General features: G+C 47.1%; 1 protein-coding gene across 7 annotated transcripts in view; it reads left to right on the plus strand.

Moving 5' to 3' along the window:
- Nucleotides 1-14,213, plus strand: part of RP1L1 (RP1 like 1) — a 49,127-nt gene extending 34,914 nt beyond the window's left edge. For 3 of the 7 annotated variants that reach the window (XM_083604690.1, XM_083604689.1, XM_083604691.1), the window contains 2 exons: nucleotides 3,217-3,385; nucleotides 6,704-14,213. In XM_083604690.1, the coding sequence (XP_083460816.1) occupies nucleotides 3,217-3,385; nucleotides 6,704-13,401 (6,867 nt within the window). In that variant the 3' untranslated portion in view covers nucleotides 13,402-14,213. The remainder of the gene's footprint in view (nucleotides 1-3,216; nucleotides 3,386-6,703) is intronic. The other 4 variants (XM_083604692.1, XM_083604695.1, XM_083604693.1 and 1 more) reach the window with 4 other exon arrangements.
- Nucleotides 14,214-22,157: the final 7,944 nt, after the last annotated feature.

The raw sequence follows: 22,157 nt of genomic DNA on the forward strand, positions 1-22,157 counted from the left end.
ATTATTATTATTATTATTATTATTATTATCTCTCCTTGCCCCATATCATACGTTCTATGGGTGATGTACGTCGCTGGGTTAAACAACTCCCAAAGCACAAGTCGTGTGTGATATGATCGACAAGCACGGGAATCCAGAACCCAAAGACCAGGAACATGAGAGCAAATCAGCCTGCCAAAGAATCAATTTGCCAAATTGCGAGATAACTCCTTCGTAAGGGATAAACACAACCTACCACCCTAAAACATAGCCCAGAAACATTAATAGAAAATTACATTAAAAGTCACGAGATAATATTTTTACAAGTTAATACATGTCGGATGATCCTCTCCCACGCTCTCAGGTTCTCTCAGTTTATATTTTTTTCAAATGTTGTATGTCACTGTGGATATTTTGCATATCCAGAGAGCCAGTTTAGTTTAGGTTAGAGTTTCTGACTAGGACCTGGAAGGTTGGCCTTGAAACCCGCTGGGGGGTTTAGGGGCAATTATTGCCTCTTGGCCCAGCCTCCTTTGGAGGGTTGTTGAGGGGATTAAATGAAAAGGGTGGGATACAAATGCAATGAAATCAATCAGTCAATCAATCAATCAAACAATCTATCAATAATAATAAGTTGGTGGAACAATGAATGTAAATGTTATCTCTGTGCCATAGCATATTTTCTGCACATTCCTTGGCTACCCAGGTAAAGGTAAAGGGACCCCTGAATATTAGGTCCAGTCGTGGACGACTCTGGGGTTGCGGCGCTCATCTCGCTTTATTGGCCGAGGGAGCCAGCATCCAGCTTCCGGGTCATGTGGGCAGCATGACAAAGCCGCTTCTGGTGAACCAGAGCAGCGCACAGAAACACCGTTTACCTTTCCGCCGGAAGCGGTACCTATTTATCTACTTGCACTCTGATGTGCTTTCGAACTGCTAGGTGCTTTCGCCGTGCTTTCGAACTGCTAGGTGGGCAGGAGCTGGGACCAAGCAACAGGAGCTCACCCTGTCATGGGGATTCGAACCGCTGACCTTCTGATTGGCAAGTCCTAGGCTCTGTGGTTTAACCCACAGCGCCACCCGCATCCCCTGGTTACTGTAGCTGAATACAAAAATAATTTAATCATGTTCTTTGGGAACCTCTGACCCAATTGTCCCTAAGATAAAAGCTTCAGGCTTTTGGGGAATAACCAGTTTGAGACACCTTAAGACCTGCCTTGTCCCACATGACGAATTTTCAGGGGGCCTTTTTAAATATATATATAAATCAATCAATCAATCAATCACAATTGATATGGTAAAATGGACAACTGAACTCAGTATTGGGAAAGCAATAAATTGACATGTTTGCCCATTCTTAGCTGTGAACACATAAGCAGCTTCTCTTCTGTCTTGTTCTAGGATGGTACGTGTCCAAAAATAAAAGCAGGATTGCATATTGCAAGGGGGTTACGTTCCGGGGTGGGGGTAGGTGCGTAAAGACAAAATCATGTGATGTCGGGGGGGGAGGGGACCTGGAAGTACCTAATTGCCTTCCAAGGACATGCCATTTTAGGGGGTGAAATGTAAGTTTTGGAACATTTCCTTCCGTGAGAGGTCTTAAAAATATGTTCCGGGATGTGAGGAATTCAAACCTGCTATTATTTTTGTGACAGGACAACATTTAGCTTGGCAAATCTACGTTTGATGAAGAAGCATATAAACTACTTTCGTACTACCAAATAATTTTAATTTTTCCTTCTGAAAATGTCAGGTGGTGGTCAAACAAACTGCAACTGCTTGGCAATCATTTTTAATGATTTCAATGCAATTTTGCACACATTTTCACTTACCAAGCAAAACTAAATCCCATTAATTTAACCGAAATATCTTTCGGATTCCCAAGTCATGTTGCAACTTTTTAGCACCCCCTCATTTTTCGGAAGTTGGATGCTGAAAAATTCTACATGCCCTACTGCCCTGCGCAAGCAATTTTGCCTTCCAGAGCAGGCACAAAATCTTGTCAGATCTCACGAAGGCCTTCAGAAACCATGTGCCACCTTCCCAAAGCCTGGAAAGCAAGGCAGAGGGCTTCAAAACTCTTCCTGTGGTGGGAAAACTTGGAATGGAAAGAGCTTTTAAGAGCTTTTAAAGCTTTCTGCCTTGCTTTCTAGGCTCTGGGAAAGATTCATGTGGTCTCTGGAAGCTCTTGCAAGATCTTGAACGGCACCTTCCACTCTTTTCCCCCTTCTCTCCCACACCTCATTTAAATTTTAATTTCAGCCAAGTCAGTAGCAGACCTAAATTTGGGGGGCCCCTGAAGCTTGAGCTGTCATGGGGAAACCCCTTCGCAACCAGCAAGGAGATCTGGGTAGCCACTGTGACCTTATTCAATGGGGTTGTTCCACCACACCTGTACAACATCTGTGCTACTGACTTGGGATTGTTGAAATATGCACAACAACAACAAATCAATTTGAGTCATGCAATGCAAATTGGGTCTATTAGACCCAAAACATTTAAGCAATGTGGACTAAAGTTGGTTCTGGGGACCTGAAGCTTAAGCTACCTTAGTTTCCTAGCAGATCCCCACCCCCCAAGTGAAGTTCATAATGCTACAATTGCACAAGTAAAACCTGTGTAAGTTGCAAGCCTTACACAGGTATATGATGTATAACTTTGGCAATCAGTCGTAGCCAAGTAGGATTGTCTTCCATAAACACGGTTTTAACCATGAGTCCGTAAGTGACTGTGGAGGCCAATTCTGGACCCACACGTCCTTCCACAGTGAGGACATTGGTTTCCGGGCGGGAGTTGATCACGGTGTGGATTTGCCAAGCATGCCTTCCTCTTAGCACGTTTCTCCCTTGCGTCCTGAGTTCGAGTGTCTTCAAAGCCCATGACACCTTTGGTAAAGGCTGTTCTCCAATCGGAGCGCTCGCAGGCCGGTGTTTCCCAGTTGTCGGTGTTTATCCTACATTTTTAAAGATTTGCCTTGAGAGAATCTTTGAACCTCTTTTGTTGACCACCAGCATTACGCTTTCCATTTTAGTTAGGAATAGAGTAGTTGCTTTGGAAGACGATCATCAGGCATCCACACAACATGACCAGTCCAACAAAGTTGATGTTGAAGAATCATTGCTTCGACATTGATGATCTTTGCTTCTTCCAGTACACTGGCATTAGCTCGCCTGTCTTCCCAGGTGGTGTGTAAGATAAGTCCAGTTTTGACGTCTGCTGTGCTTGCCTCCCCTCCAGATCGACAACATGCAAGCTCTGCTGCACTGTCCCAATGTCCTCGTCTGTGTGGGGAGAGAGCCCTTCAAACCCATCGTGGTGGAAAACCCCCGGAAGCCCTCCTCAGAGAAGCTGCCCGGTCTACCTTCACAGTCCAACAGCAGAGGCAACGTTGGCGAAAACCACGAAAGTAAGAAAGAGGGCAGCGGGGTTGCATTTCGGTTGGTGGTTTGGAAGCAATTTGTTCTTTTTCTGGAAAACGTATTGATCACCCACCCCATCCAAAGGTCTCAGGGTGGGGTGACAAAATCTGAATGGCCTTCCTGGATCAGAATGTGGATCCATGTAGGTCTGAATTCAGACTGCAGACAGCGGCCACTCAGATGCCTTGGGAAACGCTTGGTTATATTCCAGCATCTGGCAAGCCAAGGTACAGTGTGCCTGACCATGGAGGTTCCATTTAACTTATCCTGGCTGAAATGAATTCCGTTTGTTTAAATGATGACGTGACATCAGGAAGAGCAGTGGAGAGGGGAGGCATAAGAAATACGTTGCCAATATCCGCCACCTTAGACGAAATAATTTAAATAAAAAATACTGTATGCACAGAACTATCACCATTTATTTTTATAATGAATTTTTAGTTTATACTACTAGCATGTTGGGCAACCTAATAGGGTGACCCCAATCTGGTTCAAACACAATTAAGGATTTAACAAATGGACAAAAATGTAGCCAAGTTATTTGATGAGACCACAGGTGTTATGGGTTGCAAACCAACCCGCTTATTTCACTATTTTTGGATCAGGGGAACTGTATTATCCTCGTGAAGAAAGCAAGAAAATATACAGGGAGATTGCAAATGTGAGGTGCTATTTAAATTAACAGCCAGTAGACAAATTAACGCAGCAGTTTGACTTCACCCGCGGAGGCATATTCCATTGTCTCTTGAGACAGACAGGTGCCAGCAACAATATTTGTGGGGCTGGAAGATAAAGAAGTTGCCATTGTGAGGAATTGGGGAGAAGGACTGGGAATGGATGGGGCCAAACCACTATCAAACCTGGTTTCTGCAGATCTGATAGAAAAATACCTCAAATCACAGTTCATTCATTGATTGGTTTATTTATATACCACTTCTTTGCACGAGGGTGAATGGATGAGTACAAAATAAAATGCATTAAAACTACAGTTTGTACAAGAACGCAATATGTATACCTGAAGGAGCGTCTCCACCCCCATTGTTCTGCCCGGACACTGAGGTCCAGCTCCGAGGGCCTTCTGGCAGTTCCCTCGCTGCGAGAAGTGAGGTTACAGGGAACCAGGCAGAGGGCCTTCTCAGTGGTGGCACCCACCCTGTGGAATGCCCTCCCATCAGATGTGAAGGAAATGTTTATTTGGGAGGGCATTCCGCAGGACGGGTGCCACTACCGAGAAGGCCCTCTGCCTGACTTTTAGGAGACATACCTGACTTTTAGGAGACATCTGAAGGCAACTCTGTTTAGGGAAGTTTAGGTCTTTCAGTTTTTCTTGATGGGCAGGTGCCAGGTGCCTCAACCTCCTGGTCTTCCAACATGCCGCTGTTCTGCAGGTTCAGTAAAGAACAGATGGGGAAGCGGAAGTTGGCACAAGTACCTCCACCTGCTTAACAGGACTTCCTGTCTATCTCCTCCCCAAATCTGCTTTGGAGGCTGAAGGGAACAATTCAGTAGCACTGGTACTTAACACAACAGAGACAAAATCAATTGCATTCAACATTGAGCAGATTTTAGACCTATATTTTGGGAGTGCTCGATCTTTGAAACACATGGGATTTTTATATATATATATATATATATATATATATATATATATATATATATATAATATATAAAATATAGTTTATTACCAGCAGAAATACTAGTGCTGGGTTGTTTGAAGCATTTAGTCCTGGAAACAGATTGATAAGAACTGGTAAATCTGCTTCCTGCTGCCAAAAATGAAAAAGTACCATACTTTTCCATGTATAAGACTAGGGGTTTTTTATGTTAAAATAATGGAGAAAAATTGGGGTCGTCTTATACACTGGGCAATTTCCCTCCCATTTTCTTAATTTTGAGTCCCCAGTTTTTTTACGTTAAAATAATAGAGAAAAATTGGGGTTGTCTTATACACAGGGCAATCTCCCCTCCTCCCATTTTCTTAATTTTGAGTCCCCCAAAATAAGGGGCGTCTTATACACGGGGGCGTGTTATACACAGAAAAATACGGTATTTCAAAAAAATGAAGGGGGGAGGGGAAATAATGTTCCAATGCAAGAAGAATGGTTTATTTTTTAAAAAAATATGGATTAATAAAGCATGAGAGAACAATGATTGCATTAACATACTGCAAAATATAGAGATGCGCTTTGTTTGTTATATTTTGGAGCAGTAAGTATCAGGACCGTATAATGAACCAGAGAATTGCAGGGTTAGTGCAAAGGCACATGCAATACAGGAATCACAGCTAAAGAATGATTATTTTCTTTATGGCAATTCTGTAACTCTGATGGGAACTTGGGGGAATGTTTAAAGCAGGGAGGCTGCGTTAAACAGTGATTTTGCAGAGCACATTAGGAAGCTGCCTGCATCCTCCTCTAAACGTTGCTTGAGTGGTGTTGAAAGGGCTGGCTGTTTCAAAGAGCCCTTTTGCAAAGAGCCTCCCCCTGCTCCCATTTGAGGCTCTTGTGTCAGGAGGGGAGGAGCTGCCTTAAAAGCCCTTTGCAAACAGCCGTAGGGCTTTGAAGATGTTGCCGATTCCTAAGTGCCAGACAGGTCATAAAACAGCAGCAGCAGCAGCAACCTCTGTACCTTGGCTTTTAACACCTGAGGCATATGTTTTTGGACCCACCTTATATTTATGCTGTGGGTTGTTTTAAATAGTTTTTGATGTTGCTTTGATGTTGTAAGCCACCTTGGGATCTTATGGCAAAGGGCAGGTAATTATTATTATTATTATTATTATTATTATTATTATTATTAATTATTTATACCCCGCCCATCTGGCTGGGTTTCCCCAGCCACTCTGGGCAGCTTCCAACAAAGTATTAAAACACAGTGGTCTGTTAAACATTAAAAGCTTCCCTAAACAGGGCTGCTTTCAGATGTCGTCTAAAAGTCTGGTAGTTGTTCTTCTCTTTGATATCTGGTGGGAGGGCGTTCCACAGGGCGGGTGCCTGGTTCCCTGTAACTTGGCTTCTCGTAGTGAGGGAATTGCCAGAAGGCCCTCGGTGCTGGACCTCAGTGTCTGGGCAGAACGATGGGGGTGGAGACGCTCCTTCAGGTATGTTGAACCGAGGCCGTTTAGGGCTTGAAAGGTCAGCACCAACACTTTAAATTGTGCTTGGAAACGTACTGGGAGCCAATAATAATAACAATATCCCTGAGCTCCCAGTTTACTGTCCTAAGTGTCGCTGTATGCTTGGCATAATTCCTTATAATTTCCCTTTTTGTCTTTCCTCGACACCCCCATCTCCCGCAAACTCCAGTGAACTTTGGACTCAAAGCCAAGAAAAGTGTGATTCATCCGCGGTCGGCCTTGAGCAATCGCTCCGCAAGATTCTCTTTGTCGTCGGAAAAATCCTATCCAAACGGCCTCGTGACATCGCCGGAGAATGGCGCCCCCTGCTTGAGCCACTGCCCACACTCTAAAGCGGGCAACCTGTTTCATTCCTTGGTCAACGATGACATCGAGAAGAGGGTGCATGTGAACAAAGATGGCAGCCTGTCCGTTGAGATGAAAGTCCGCTTCCGCCTGCTCAACGACGAGACGCTCCAGTGGTCCACACACATCCAGAAGTCCAGTCTGAAGGGCAAGGTGCCCTGTGAAGAGATGGGCATAGACGAAGACAATGGAACTGACCCCGCAGAGAAAGAGAACCCAGAGGTCAACTCTGAGGTGGATGACTCATTATATCCCTGCGATGCCGATTCCTACATCTCGAACCTTGACGTGTCCGAAAACGAGGAGGCGTGTTGCCACAATTGTGGCAAGCCATGCAAAGAGTATGACATTTGGAAGAACCCCATGCATGCATCCCAGAAAGAGGAGCCATGGGTCAAGAACACTTGGTACACCCACTCTTCCTGCTCAAGCGCGTCGTCCCACCGTAGGGTCATTCGCAAAAAGACGGCCTCCGTCGAGAGCAGCCGCACCTCATCCAGTGGAGAAGAATATTCCAAGCATGTCGTACGGGAATCCTCTTGCTACTCAGAGACTGTAGAGAACAGGGTAGAATACCGTGCGGTGCAAAAATGCCGTTGTCGACACGGCCAGAGCAACACGAGCAAAAGGGGGTCACCTGTGGAAATGGATTCCGCAGCTTGCTTAGCCAATTCCCAAAATGAGGACAATTCCACGGCGACGGCAGAAGGAACGGAGGGCAATGGCAGCAGGGCGGGGAGCAGCGGGTCGAAATCGTCTCGCTGTTCGGAGGAAAGCCAGATCAAAGTGTGCGAGGAGAGCAGCAGCGTGGTGAGGACCATCTCCTCCCGTAGCATCAAGGCGAGGGAAGAGGTTGACTTGGAAGAGGCCAGCTGCCCGTCCTCTCCAAAGAGCGCCTACAGCCAATCCATTCAGCGGACAACACCTGAGAAAAGGGACAACCCAGATGAGCCTTCAGAAGACTCTCAGCCAATCTCTTCGTTCTCCATGGAGGAAGAGGCGGCCAAGGAACAAGAGGAGACCAGCGAAGTTCATTCCGCCTTGGAAAATGTGGCGTCCAACCAATCGGTCAGGGATGACGTCAGCGAGTGCGGGAGGTGCTCCACAGAACGGTCCTTCCGTTCCAAAGCTTGTGATGGGAATAGCCAGAGAGAAGATAGCAACGAAACGCAGGTGTGCAGCGCAGCAGCTTCCTCTTCCTCCAGGAGGAGCAAGCACAGCCACAGTCACCGAGAGGCAGGCGCCAAAGTCTCCAGGGTGTCCACCATCAAGAAAAAGAGGACAAAAAGGTCTCTGCATGCAGAAGATGCACGGTCGAGCAGCAGGGCCTCTTGCTACTCCAAAAGCTCCCCAGAGATGGAAGGAAGAGAGGGAGAATGCCATGCATCTCATGACTCAAGCTCTCCTCGTTCCAACGTGTCGTCCTTAAGCGAAGCAGCGGCACCTCCCGCCGGCAACGTGGAGAGTGAAAGTAGCTCTTCCGGGCATTGCAGCCAGTCCTCCAAGAGCATCCAGGAGGGCGGCCAGCCAGATTCCTCCAGCAAGGAATCATCTCCTGGCTCCAGTTTCTCCAATTCCAATGGGAAAAATGGAACTGACAAGGCATCAAGGCCGGGGAGCGTGTTCGAATCCACGTGCTCCAAATGCGGCTGCACGGCGGCAGCGAGAAACAATGGCCTTGGGAGGATCCAGTCGATTGTGTCTTCCCGTTCGGAGAGTAAATGCGCAGAGACAGAGGCGTCAGGGAGGAGCGAGCATGCTGGCTCACAGTCGAGCGTTGCGCAATCCTCGAGGAAGAAGAAAAGCAGCCTCCATTCCAACGCGGAACGCTCTAGTCAAGCTTTGGCATCAGAGTCTGCATCCATGTACAGTTTGCACTGCCCAGCTCCGCCGAAAGGGAGGCCAAGTGGCAAAAAAAGTCGGTCTGCGGTGCTGAAGAAGAAATCGAACAATGCCAGCGCCGCTGGGTCGGAGCCAACTGCGAGCAAGGAGGAAGAGGAAGCAGCCCGTTCACAGCCCACTGAAATGGAGGAGGAGAACGGGCCAGGGGGTCCTTCTGAAGCGCTGCATAACGAGGCAGGAGAGGCTGAGGTGGAAGGCGATGAGGACATCATCCCTTCTTCTCTTCCCAACTCCTCTCCAGAAGAAGTTGTGCATGAGTGGTTGAGGAAGATCCCCTCAGAGACTCTGCTGATGAAATGTGAGATGCAGGATGACGGAGATGGCACAGAACTGGATGCTGAAATGCCCAGTTGCTCAAACAACCAGGAATCATTGGGAGAGGAGTCAGAAGGAAAGAAAGAGGAGGAGGAGGAGGAGGAAGAAGTGGCAGCTGAGGAGGCAGCTGAGGAGGGGGCCGTTGAGGAGGGAGCCGACGAGGATCTCAATGACGAGGCAGCTTCCAAAGCGGTGTCAGAAGAGGCTAAGGCAGGCCAAGCAGAATGCAACCACTCTGTCATCTCCAGCCAGAACAACCACAAAAAGGACTTGCCCAGCACCATCCAGACCTCCGTGCAGATCATGAAGGCGCTGCTGGCTTCCAAGCAAGAAGCCAAGCTGGACCGTTCACACAGCTTGCCCGAAGTCTCCCCTACGATGGGCAGAAAGCTCAGCAACTCGGCAAACATTCTGATCACGTGCCTGGCTAGCCTGCAGATCCTTGACGAAGAGCTGGACCCCTCAAGCAAGTCCAGCAAATGCCTGAATAGGCCAAGGTACACTGAGCTGTTGAACATCTTCCAGGCTCTCTGGTTTGGGTGCACGTCAGAGAAAGGGGGCACGAGCTCAGGCCTCCAAGGAGAGGCCCCTGAAAAAGTGCCCTCCACTTTCAAGGACCGTAAAGATGGCGACTTCACACCCTTGTCCTCTTCTGGAGTGGATGTGAGCAGTGGCGATGGAGGCTCAGGAGAGGGGAGTGTGGCTGGTGCCCGAGACTGTGCCTTGTCGCCAGAGAAAATGAACGGAGCCAAACCCACCAAAGAAGAGGCGAAAGAGGAGGCAGAGCAAGAGGGAGGCTGTAGTGAGGAAGAGGAAGAGGAGCATTCCCAGCCATGCTTAAAATCTGAAGGAGAAGAAAAGGCAGCCTCTACTGGTGGAGAGGATGTGACAGAAACCAACGAGAACCGGGGCAGTGACGTTGGCGAAGAGGAGGAGGAGGAAGATAAAGAAGTTGTTGGAGAAGAAGAAATGGAAGATGTCAAGGTGGAGCAGGCAGAAGCTGATGAGGGTGATGCAGACCCTGTTGAGCAGACCCAAGAGGACCCCGCTATCCAGGAAGTAGAAGAGAGTCCCAGTCAAGAGAACGCTGATGAAGCTGATGAAGAGCCAAGCAACAATCAAGAGAATGGTGATGAAGCAGCTGAAGAGCCAAGCAATGATCAAGAGAATGTTGAAGCGGCTGAAGAGCCAAGCGATGACCAAGAGAATGTTGAAGTGGCTGAAGAGCCAAGTAATGATCAAGAGAATGTTGAAGAGGCTGAAGAGCCAAGCGATGATCAAGAGAATGTTGAAGTGGCTGAAGAGCCAAGCGATGATCAAGAGAATGTTGAAGCGGCTGAAGAGCCAAGCGATGACCAAGAGAATGTTGAAGTGGCTGAAGAGCCAAGTAATGATCAAGAGAATGTTGAAGAGGCTGAAGAGCCAAGCGATGATCAAGAGAATGTTGAAGCGGCTGAAGAGCCAAGCGATGACCAAGAGAATGTTGAAGCGGCTGAAGAGCCAAGCGATGACCAAGAGAATGTTGAAGTGGCTGAAGAGCCAAGCGATGACCAAGAGAATGTTGAAGCGGCTGAAGAGCCAAGCGATGACCAAGAGAATGTTGAAGCGGCTGAAGAGCCAAGCGATGATCAAGAGAATGTTGAAGAGGCTGAAGAGCCAAGCAACAACCAAGAGAATGCTGAAGAGCCAAGCAACAGTCAAGCTGAACCCGATCCAAACACAAATAAGAGTGAACCCCAAGAGAGTGTCGAAAAACAGCTGGTGGATGAGTCAGAAGCTGACACAGTATCCAGCAACATAGTTTCTCACCAACCCACAGCAAAAGCTTCCCTCATCACCCCACAGAAATCTATCGACCCCGACCCGGTTTGGGTGCTAAAGCTTTTGAAGAAGATCGAGAAGGAATTCATGGCTCACTATGTCAGCGCCATGAATGACTTCAAGGTGAAGTGGAACTTGCCAAATAGTGAGGAGTTGGACTTGATGATTGCGCAGCTGAAAGAGGAAGTGAGTCGGAGGATCCAAAAGAGCATTGAGAAAGAGTTAGGGAAAATCAGAAGCAGGGCAGGCAGGAGGGTCCCAAGGCCTCCGGACGAGCAGCTGCGCCGCGATTCCTCCATCCTGCAAGTGGAAAACCGAAGGCGCCGTTTGCAGAGCATTCACAAAATGTCCCTCTACAATGACCGCAGCAAGCCACGCGAGACAAGGGAATTAGATGAGGAATTAGATTTTTTCAGTACGACCATCAGAGATGATATAAGTGACCCCCCTGGGGAAGACGAGTACTGCCCTTGCGATGCCTGCTTCCAGAAGAAAATGGAGGCCAAAGCCCTGCGGTCTCGAGGGCCGGTGGTGGCAGCCAATGCCCCCATTGTGAAGGCCTTTGACCTACAGCAAATCTTGAGGATGCAGAGAGGCAAGGCAGAAGAGGACATTGCAGAAGAGGAAGCAGAAGGGGAGGCCACTGAAGCTGAGGCAGAGCAGGAAGTGTTGGCTGACAAGCAGGAAGTGACCGAAGGTGAAGCAGTAGAAGCCCCAGCAGATGGGGAGGAAGAAAATCAGAACTGTGAGGAAGCCGAGGGGGAGGAAACTATGAACGAAGAAGTAGGCGGGGAAGCACAAGAGGAAGCAATGGAGGAAGGAGGAGAGGGAGAGGAGGAAGTAGGAGAAAAGGGGGAAGAGGAAGTAGAAGAGGAAGCAGAAGAAGAAAAGGGAGAGGAAGTAGAAGAAAATGAGGAGGAAGTAGAAGAAAAGGGAGAGGAAGTAGAAGAAAATGAGGAGGAAGTAGAAGAAAAGGGAGAGGAAGTAGAAGAAAATGAGGAGGAAGTAGAAGAAAAGGGAGAGGAAGTAGAAGAAAATGAGGAGGAAGTAGAAGAAAAGGGAGAGGAAGTAGAAGAAGAAAAGGGAGAGGAAGTAGAAGAAAATGAGGAGGAAGTAGAAGAAAAGGGGGAGGAGGAAGCGGAAGAAAAAAAGGGAGAGGAAGTAGAAGAAAATGAGGAGGTAGAAGAAAAGGGGGAGGAAGTAGAAGAAAATGAGGAGGAAGTAGAAGAAAAGGGGGAAGAGAAAGAGGAAGTAGATGAAGAAAAAGAGGAGGAAGCAGAAGAAGAAAACGGGGAGGAAGTAGAAGAAAAGGGGGAGGAGAAAGAAGAAGTAGAAGAAGAAAAGGGAGAGGAAGTAGAAGAAAAGGGGGAGGAGAAAGAAGAAGTAGAAGAAGAAAAGGGAGAGGAAGTAGAAGAAAAGGGGGAGGAGGAAGCAGAGGAAAAAGGGGAGGAGGAAGAGGAAGTAGATGAAGAAAAGGAGGAGGAAGCAGAAGAAGAAAATGGGGAGGAGGAAGCAGAAGAAAAGGGGGAGGAGGAAGAAGAAGTAGAAGAAAAGGGGGAAGAAGTAGAAGAAAATGAGGAGGAAGTAGAAGAAAAGGGGGAGGAGGAAGCAGAAGAAAAGGAGGAGGAAGGGGAACGAGAAGGGGAAGAAGAAAAGGAGGGAGAGGGAAGGGAAGAGGAAGAAGGGGAAGAGGAAGTGGAAGCAGAGGAACAAGAGGGGGGAAAGGAGGTTGCAATGGAAGAAGAAGAAGAGGAAGTGGGAGCCAAAAGTGAAGGAGAGGGGGAAATGAATGAGGAAGAAGAGGCAGTAGACGAAGAAGAAGAAGCTGCAGAGGAACCTAAAACAGAAGATGAAACTGATGGTGTGGCAGCCGATCCAGAGGCAGCTGAAGGAAATAACGAACCTGAATGTGCAACAAATGTTGACGATGGCGAGATCTCTGAGGCACCAGCAGAAGCGGAGGAACAGCCTCCAGCAGACGGTGAAGAAGAGGATGAGGGCGATGCCAAGCCAGAGACAGAAGTGGAAGAAGCAGGAGAAAACAAAGCAGAGGCGAATGGCGAGGGCAGCGAACCTGTGCAGGACGGTGGCAGTGAAGACCCCAGAGAAACGGAAGAAGGAGCCACCGAGGGGGCAGAGACCCAGAGAAAAAGCTCCGCCTTCTCCTCTATGGGGAATTGTTCCCAGCAATCCCAAAAAGGGTCTGAGGAGGGGAGTGGCGAAGAAGAAGAAGACTGTAAGGAATTGGAGGACGGTGGTGGTGGTGGTGATGGAGAGACAGAAGGCGACGCAGAGGCCAAACCCACAAAGATGTACCCAGATAGTGAAGAAGAGGAGGAGGAGGAAGAGGGAGAGGAAGAAGACCAAGCATCCCCTCAGGCAAAGAAGAAACCCAAAACTGGCAAGAGCAAAGGTGGAAGCAGCCCAGTCCCTAAAAAGGAGGCAAGCTCAGAGGCGATTGATCAAGACGACCTGGACTTTTAAATTAAGCTACCCAAGACTCTGGGGACCATTGGAGAAGCGTCTGTTTTCTCAGGTCCTACTAAACCAGACATCTCTCACCCTCTGATTCCCTCGATGTTGTTTGCGTCTATCGGCAGCGCAAATACCTGTGCATCTTTGTAACGGGGGAATCGGCCACAGCAGTGCAGATAAGCGACTTCCCGTTGCGAATATTGCATTGCAGGGAGTGTCTTCTCCATATGGCAAACTGGAATTCCTTCAGAGCCTCTTGCACTCAAGTCATAGGGCGAACAATTTGCTCCCAAGGGGAACGGGGCATTTGCTTCTTGAATGAGAAGCTTTGCTTATGGACAAACCTGCAGGGAGTTCCACAGGTGTTTCGTGCGCATAGACAAGGTCACTTTCCACTCCCTGACGACGTTTGCACGTCATTTGAACGTCACAACTTTCTTGAACTTTTAAGGTAATCCAACTTTGCTCAACAGATTATGTGTTTACCGTGGAGACAATATGTCATCCCTTTTACTTGAGGAGGGAAAGGCAGCAATTTGTATTTCTGCTCCCTGCCCCCCACCAAGCGAATTGTAGCTTTCCAGGGGGGAACGGTTGGTGGAAAAGGACAATCAAATCTCATTTGCACCGCTGTATAAAATGTGTCTGGTTTAAGCAGCAAGAAGGCTGTCTTTCCAAATGTGTGGGTTCCCCCTGCCTTTTTATATTTTAAAAAATAGCTTTTTTTAATTGTTTGTTTTTAGTCAAGCATGTAAATGTGAATGAAATGTGGAAAATGGATGTGCATCACATGAGAAAATAAAACAAACCTGATTTGTTTATCTATGTTTTCTTTCGTTCTTTTTTTTAAATGCCCCACCCCAATGAGAAGCTAGAACCATGCACTCGGAAGGGACCTCAAAGGTCATTTGTCCCAACCCACTTCTAAGGAATCCTGCACCTTGTATAGCAGGCTGCTCCTCTGTCAAACAGCCAATACCACCAGAGGTAAAGGTAAAGGGACCCCTGACCATTAGGTCCAGTCGTGGCCGACTCTGGGGTTGCAGCACTCATCTCGCTTTATTGGCCGAGGGAGCTGGTGTACAGCTTCTGGGTCATGTGGCCAGCATGACTAAGCCGCTTCTGGCGAACCAGAGCAGCACACCGAAATGCCGTTTACCTTCCCGCCAGAGCGGTACCTATTTATCTACTTGCACTTCGTGCTTTCGAACTGCTAGGTTGGCAGGAGCAGGGACCAAGCAACGGGAGCTCACCCCGTCGCAGGGATTCGAACCGCTGACCTTCTGATCGGCAAGTCATAGGCTCTGTGGTTTAACCCACAGTGCTACCTGCGTCCCTCTAATACCACCAGAGAGTTCCTCCTAAAGTCTAGACAAAATCCCTTTCCTTGTCATTTGAACCTGCTGGTTAATAATTATTATTATTATTATTATTATTATTATTATTATTATTATTTATTGGTTTATTATTGGTTTGGATGGAGTGCAGCCAATCCCTGCCCAAATGAATTGGGAGGCTGGCGTGTGGGCAACCCCACCAGTCAGAATGACCCATTGGTACTATTTTTTGTTGTTGTTGTTTTGTTGAAAAGGCCCTGGCCCTGGTTGAGGCTAATCTGACTTCCTTAGGGCCTGGGACCTCTAGAGTATTCCTACTTATGGACCTTAAGGTCCTCCGCGGGGCATACCAGGAGAGGCGGTCCCGTAGGTACGAGGGTCCTAGGCTGTGAAGGGCTAGTTCTCAGTTTAACCTGGCAGTGCATCTAATTTTAGCTGCCTCCCTTGCTCTGAACCTTTGTGCTGCATGAGCTGCTTCTGTAGGTCAGCCAGGAAATGCTCTGGGGCTGAGCTCTCTAATTCTTTGCTCCTTGCATAAAAGCCTCTCCTTGCTGCTAAGCATGAACATGGGCAGAAACACCAGGAGCAGAGATGGGAGGAAGCCGGTGAGCTTCGATTCCCACAAATATTTCCTGCAAAGCGTCACCAAATGTCCTCAGGTCTCGGATTTCATCCCTAATGCAGCACAAGGGGAGCTCGGTTGCTTTGAGCCTCGATATTTTACCTTCTCCAGCCCTCCCCAAGTCTCCTTTTTGCCTGCCAGGCTCCAAGAATTGGATTTTCCAGTGAAACAAGGAAAAGGTGCTGGGAGCAGAGACTGGAGATTGGAAGCTGCAGGCGGACCTGATTCTGTTTACACACACACAAAAAAAAAATTGGTTTGCACATTGGATGCAAAAACACTATTGGGATTCTTCCATTTTCCCTTGGACTTTAGGATGGGGGTTTCATCTCCAACCTAATTGAGGCTGAGGGGCACATATGGACATTTAAGAAGCTGCCAGAGGCCCACAAAAATAGCCATTAGCCAGAAGAAAAACTGGTGATGCTCAGAGCCTGCTAAATCAGGTCCATCCAGGCCACTATCCTATTCCCACAGTAGCCAACCTGTGGGTAACTGGCAAGCAGGATTGGAACACAAGACCAACTCTCCCCTCCTGCAGTTTCCAGCCAACTGTGGAGGCACAGCCATCATGCCTAATAGCCACTGGCAGCGTTCTCCTCCTCCATGAATTCATCCAATCCTCTTTTAAAGCCTTCTACTTTGGAGGCTGTTGTAAACAAAATCTGCCGTTTTTCCCTTATGGGGTATCCAAGAGCCCATATAGAGTCCTTACGTAGGTTCCCTATTGGTAGGAGAAAATAACCAGAGAATATTGAGAAGCAAAGCAGCTAGTAAGCCTGATCTTTATTGATCTGTTGCAACAGGGTGCTCCCCTCACACGCAGGAAAGGAGGAGGAACCCAGAACCAAGGTGTGTCACCCCTTATATAGACATTTTAAATTCCCTCCCTGGAGTCCAAGACCACCCCCAGATACATCATACCTACATCACAGAAGAGGCGGTCTACAGCAGAAATCTGAGTGCTTTGTTTACCTCCTGTCTGCCAGGTTACCTCTTTAATGGTCACTTGATTGGATTGCCTGGGGAGCCTGGCCAGTCTTTTGTAATGATAAATACTTGGTTCCTGAGCCAGTTCACAGGCTCACACCCTATTCATATCTTAAATGTGCCCTTAAGACATGATTTGTGAGGAAAGAGACAATGGGGAGGTTTCCCACTTTGACCTTGCAGAGAAAACATTTGGTCAGTTTGGGAATCAAAATGGTTTCAGGTCAGTCTTCCTGTGCTGATCTATGTACGTGCTTGGTTGGTACACTTATGAACATTTAACATATACCTAAGACCTCAGAATTCCTATCACAAGGCCACCGTTGCCTCCAGTGATAGTGGATTGCACAAAAAATCACTTTCTTTCTCAGAATCATGTGCCCCCCCAAAAAAACTGGCAAAACACCTATACACACCCCAAAACAAAACACCATCAAAAAAAATGAAGGGGGGGTCACCAAAACTTTCATTAAAAGTGAGGAGTCAGGTGGTCATGCTGGGTGCCAAGGGGGCATCTGAGGGCACAATATGGGCAACCCTAGATCTAGGGGATGCTGATCTTATCATAGAGTTGGAAGCGACCCTGAGGGGCGTAGGAAGGGGGTAGGGGGTCGGTCAGCCCCAGGTGCCATCATGGAGGGGGGGTGACAAATTATCAAGGAACAATTACTGCCGTACTAGGGCGGTTCATAAAAAAAACCTTTTTAAAAAAAAAAGCCTGCTCCAAAGGTCTTCTCTTACTACACAAGGGATTATATAGCTGTATATGAAATTTCATGCATATCAGTGAATTGCCTACAGACAGCCACTCAATCTTAAACAACTCCTAACCCACAATAATACTACAACCAGACGTAACACGGACACTGGCACCAGAGCCTGCAATAAACCCAGATGCCAACTTTGCTGCCACATACACCCGGACAACACCATTACTGGCCCCAACAACATCACACATACCATCTCGGGACTATTTAATTGCTCACCGTCTAACATTGTATATGCCATCAAATGCCAACAGTGTCCTTCAGCTCTCTATATTGGACAAACAGGCCAAACCTTATGCCAAAGAATAAACGGACATAAATCGGACATCAAGAATCACAAGACAGAGAAACCAGTAGGAGAACACTTCAATCTCCCAGGACATTCTATACAAGATCTCAAAGTAGCTGTATTACTACAAAGGAATTTCAGAAATAGACTGGAAAGAGAAGCTGCTGAATTGCAACTCATTACCAAACTTAAAACCATGGAGAGACCTGGTCTGAACAAAGACATTGGATTCTTATCTCATTATACATGACAAAGCCATTTTTCACCTTCTCACCCCTTGCTTTTTCCTGTAAGACCTATTGCAGTCGTTAAGAGTCGTCAACAGGCTCATCACAGCTATCTGCCAATCACCCATTCCCACCACCCTTCTGAGTAATACCCCTCCCCACCTTCTCACTATATAGAAGGATCTGGCAACTTCTGTTTCAGTGTATCTGAAGAAGTGTGCATGCACACGAAAGCTCATACCAAGAACTAACTTAGTTGGTCTTTAAGGTGCTACTGGAAGGGAAAAAAATTTTTTGTAGTGAATATCTTGACCCTCTTCCACGAAAACAGCTGTTGACTTGGCCGTTTTCCTATGTTGTGAAGGCTGAGATTTCAGTTTAGCGGAGCACTTACTGTTCCTAACCCTAACCCTGCGGAAAGCCACCTTATTAGACTTTAATTTGATTTTGACATGTTTTTAGGAGGTAGTTTAATTATTGTTTGATTTTATACCAATGTTATGTATCTGATGTTAGCCGGCCTGAGCCTGACTTCGGCTGGGGAGGGCGGGGTATAAATAAAAGATTATTATTATTATTATTATTATTATTATTATTATTATTATTACTATTACTACTACTACTACTACTACTACTACTTATTATTATTCCTTTGTAAGAAAATATGAAATAACGTAAAACCATTTTTGCAAGCCAAAAAATAAATAAATCAATGGGGGGGTGACGACAAGAAATTTTCCACCCCAGGTGCCACCTGATCTTCCTACGCCTCTTCCTTTTCCTTGAATTCATCCAATCCTCTTTTAAAACCTTCTACTTTGGTGGCCATCGCTGCCTCCCGTGAGAGTGGATTCCATTGTTTAATTGCAGAAAAAAAGGACTTTCTTTCTCAGAATCATATGCCCCCCCCCAAAAAAAAAACACTGGCAAAACACCTACACACAAACCCAAGCAAAGCACCATCAAAAAATGAAGAGTCGCCAAAACTTTCATTAAAAGTGGGCGTATGCTGATGTTATCATAGAGTTGGAAAGGGACCCTGAGGATCATCTAGCCCAACCCCCTGCAAAGACAGGCACATGCAGTTTTCCCATATGGGGACCGAACCTGCAACCTTGGCATCATCAGCACCACGCTCTAATCAGCTGAGCTATCCAGGCTGACTGTGGAAACCCAGACCTTTCATAGAATCATAGAATCATAGAATCATAGAATCATAGAATCATAGAGTTGGAAGAGACCACAAGGGCCATCGAGTCCAACCCCCTGCCAATCAGAAAACACCATCAGAGCACTCCTGACATATGGTTGTCAAGCCTCTGCTTAAAGACCTCCAAAGAAGGAGACTCCACCACACTCCTTGGCAGCAAATTCCACTGTCGAACAGCTCTTACTGTCAGGAAGTTCTTCCTAATGTTTAGGTGGAATCTTCTTTCTTGTAGTTTGGATCCATTGCTCCGTGTCCGCTTCTCTGGAGCAGCAGAAAACAACCTTTCTCCCTCCTCTATGTGACATCCTTTTATATATTTGAACATGGCTATCATATCACCCCTTAACCTCCTCTTCTCCAGGCTAAACATGCCCAGCTCCCTTAGCCGTTCCTCATAAGGCATCATTTCCAGGCCTTTGACCATTTTGGTTGCCCTCCTCTGGACACGTTCCAGTTTGTCAGTGTCCTTCTTGAACTGTGGTGCCCAGAACTGGACACAGTACTCCAGGTGAGGTCTCACCAGAGCAGAATACAGTGGCACTATTGCTTCCCTTGATCTAGATGCTATACTCCTATTGATGCAGCCCAGAATTGCATTGGCTTTTTTAGCTGCCGCATCACACTGTTGGCTCATGTCAAGTTTGTGGTCAACCAAGACTCCTAGATCCTTTTCACATGTACTGCTTTGTTCTCTCTTGAGTTGAGGGAGTGCATTAATGTCCACATGGAAGAAGAAATGGGCAAGAATCTGGAATGGGGGGTTCACATTTCCTACCCACCCCCTCCCGCTGCCACACAAGCACATTGCAGACCCTACAGCCACAAAAGTCTGGAGTAGGAAGGAAGGTGCTGTTGCTTTCAGGAGTCTGGGAGTACTGGAAATGAGAATCTGCATTCCGGCGTCGATGAGCATTTATTTCACGGGTCTGCCCCAGCACAAAGGGTGTGTCCACGCAGTGCCAGATTTACGTATAAGCTAAACAAGCTCTAGCTTAGGGCCCCACTCTCTTGGGGGGGGCCAAAAAAACTAAAGGGGAAAAAACTGGACGTACATTTCCAAAATACAAGATAAAAAACAAATAGAATAAAACCTACATATAGCAACAGTGTTTTGCATTGTGTAGGCTCCTATGATGTAAGTCATGGGCCCCGCCTGCTAGCCTGCTCCCTAAAATATCACTGGTTTGCTCCTTTCTATATACAGGGTGCCTACATTCTGCATGGACTGGTTGCAGGGCAACATGTGCAAATGGCTTTAGATACCTATTTGTTGTTGTTTAGTCTGCTTTTGAATTATGGTGTTGGAGGAGACTCTTGAGAGTCCCATGGCCTGCAAGAAGATCAAACCTCTCCCTTCTTAAGGAAATCAGCCCTGGAAAGACAGATCGTGAAGCTGAGGCTCCAATACTTTGGCCACCTCATGAGAAGAGAAGACTCCCTGGGAAAGACCCTGATGTTGGGAAAGATGGAGGGCACAAGGAGAAGGGGACGACAGAGGACGAGATGGTTGGATAGTGTCTTTGAAGCTACAAACATGAGTCTGACCAAACTGCGGGAGGCAGTGGAAGACAGAAGTGCCTGGCGTGCTCTGGTCCATGGGGTCACGAAGAGTCGGACACGACTAAATAACAACAGTCATTTAGTCGTGTCCGACTCTTCGTGACCCTATGGACCAGAGCATGCTAGGCACTCCTGTCTTCAACTGCGGGAGATACCTGTTAGGTCCATAAATTACCATAGAGCATATATTCAACACAAAGAACAGCAACAATTTGTTGTTGACAAAGGATGGCTGGACATACGAAGGGCCCTATTACCTTCAGTAGCTGAGGGCCTCATCAAACCTAAATCCGGCCCATGCAAAGGGCAAGACCATAGCACAATGCGCAGCAGAGAAACCCATTGCTAAACAGGCTCCTAAATAGCTGCTTGGAAGAGAAAATCACCCCGGCCACAGCCATCCCCGTCAATTCTGCAGAGTCGTGTTTGCAAAGCCAGCTTAAAGTTATTGCATCATGTTCCATCCCATAGGTGCAAAGAGCAGAGTGAAAGGGGGAGGTTAATCCACACCTCCTCTTAAGGAACTTCCACGGCTGTGTTCTTATCACTGGCGGAATTAATTACATTGTCAGCCTCCAGTGGCAGCCGACCAACTGCAGAAGCGGTTTGTGGATCTAATCTGATCAGCCTCACCTTCGGATGACATTAACCACCTGGAGGAAAAGAGTGTGGATTCAAGCAGGTACCCAGAAGGTCTGTAGCTCAGGCTATTAAGATGAATGGATAGAGCCCCTTTCTCAGGACCAAACTAGAACAAGGGTGTTATTCAAAAAACTGAAAGAGGGCTGGGGCAGAAATTCAGTCCAGCTCATGCATGAAGTTTCCTAACTTTGAATTTTGTAGTCCTCTGAATTTTGAAAGCACAGTTCTCCAGCTATGTAACATGCAGAAAGCTGCATGCATTTGGCTAAAAAATAAATTCCAAAAATGCTTAATGTTAGAGGAGATAGCTTTGCAAAAATGTGTCTATCAGGCAGTGCAGAGGCTGTGTGGTGTAGTGGTTAGAGCCAAGGTTCAAATCCCCAAATGACCATGAAGCTCATTTGGGCAGTCTCTGCCTCTCAGCCTAGCCTACCTCACAGGGTTGTTGCGAAGATAAAGTGGGGGGGGGGAGAACCATTGCATATCACTGAGAGCTCCTTGGTGGGATGTGAATGCAATCAATCAATCAATCAATCAATCAATGTATATCAGAAGGAATTTGCAATGCGATGCTGATGAATTTTCATGAGTAGGGTTTTGGGGGGGGGTGGAACAGCACCCAAACTGATGTGGAAATGAGGAGAAATGAACTTAAGGGTGGAAAAATGAAGAACCAAAACAGGCTGATTCACCTCCCCCAACAACAACCGAATCTTTGCTCAAAGCTGACAGGAGAAGGAGTTGCCATGGGGCTCAGGAGAAATGGGGGCTGCCATTCTTGAGTCCCCTGCCTCGCTCTGCCTAATGATAGGGCCAGAATTGCTTAATATGACCCAAAGGTGAAGCTGTTAATTTTATAGATCCATAAAAGCAGAGACATCACCTTGCCCACAAAGGTCCGTATAGTTAAAGCTATGGTTTTCCCCGTAGTGATGTATGGAAGTGAGAGCTGGACCATCAAGAAGGCTGATTTGAGAACAAAGGTACCACTGTATGGCCAACATGGTCAATGCACCCTTAAAGTCAACGGCATACTTCATGGAAAACAACGTTCCCAAATGAGCAGGACAAGTTCCAGGGAGAGAAAAGTCTCTGTGCTCCTAATTTGAGGCCTTGCTAAT

The sequence above is a fragment of the Podarcis filfolensis genome (genome assembly GCF_964270895.1).
Source record: "Podarcis filfolensis genome assembly, chromosome: 3".
In the NCBI taxonomy this organism is placed as follows: Eukaryota; Metazoa; Chordata; class Lepidosauria; order Squamata; family Lacertidae; genus Podarcis; species Podarcis filfolensis.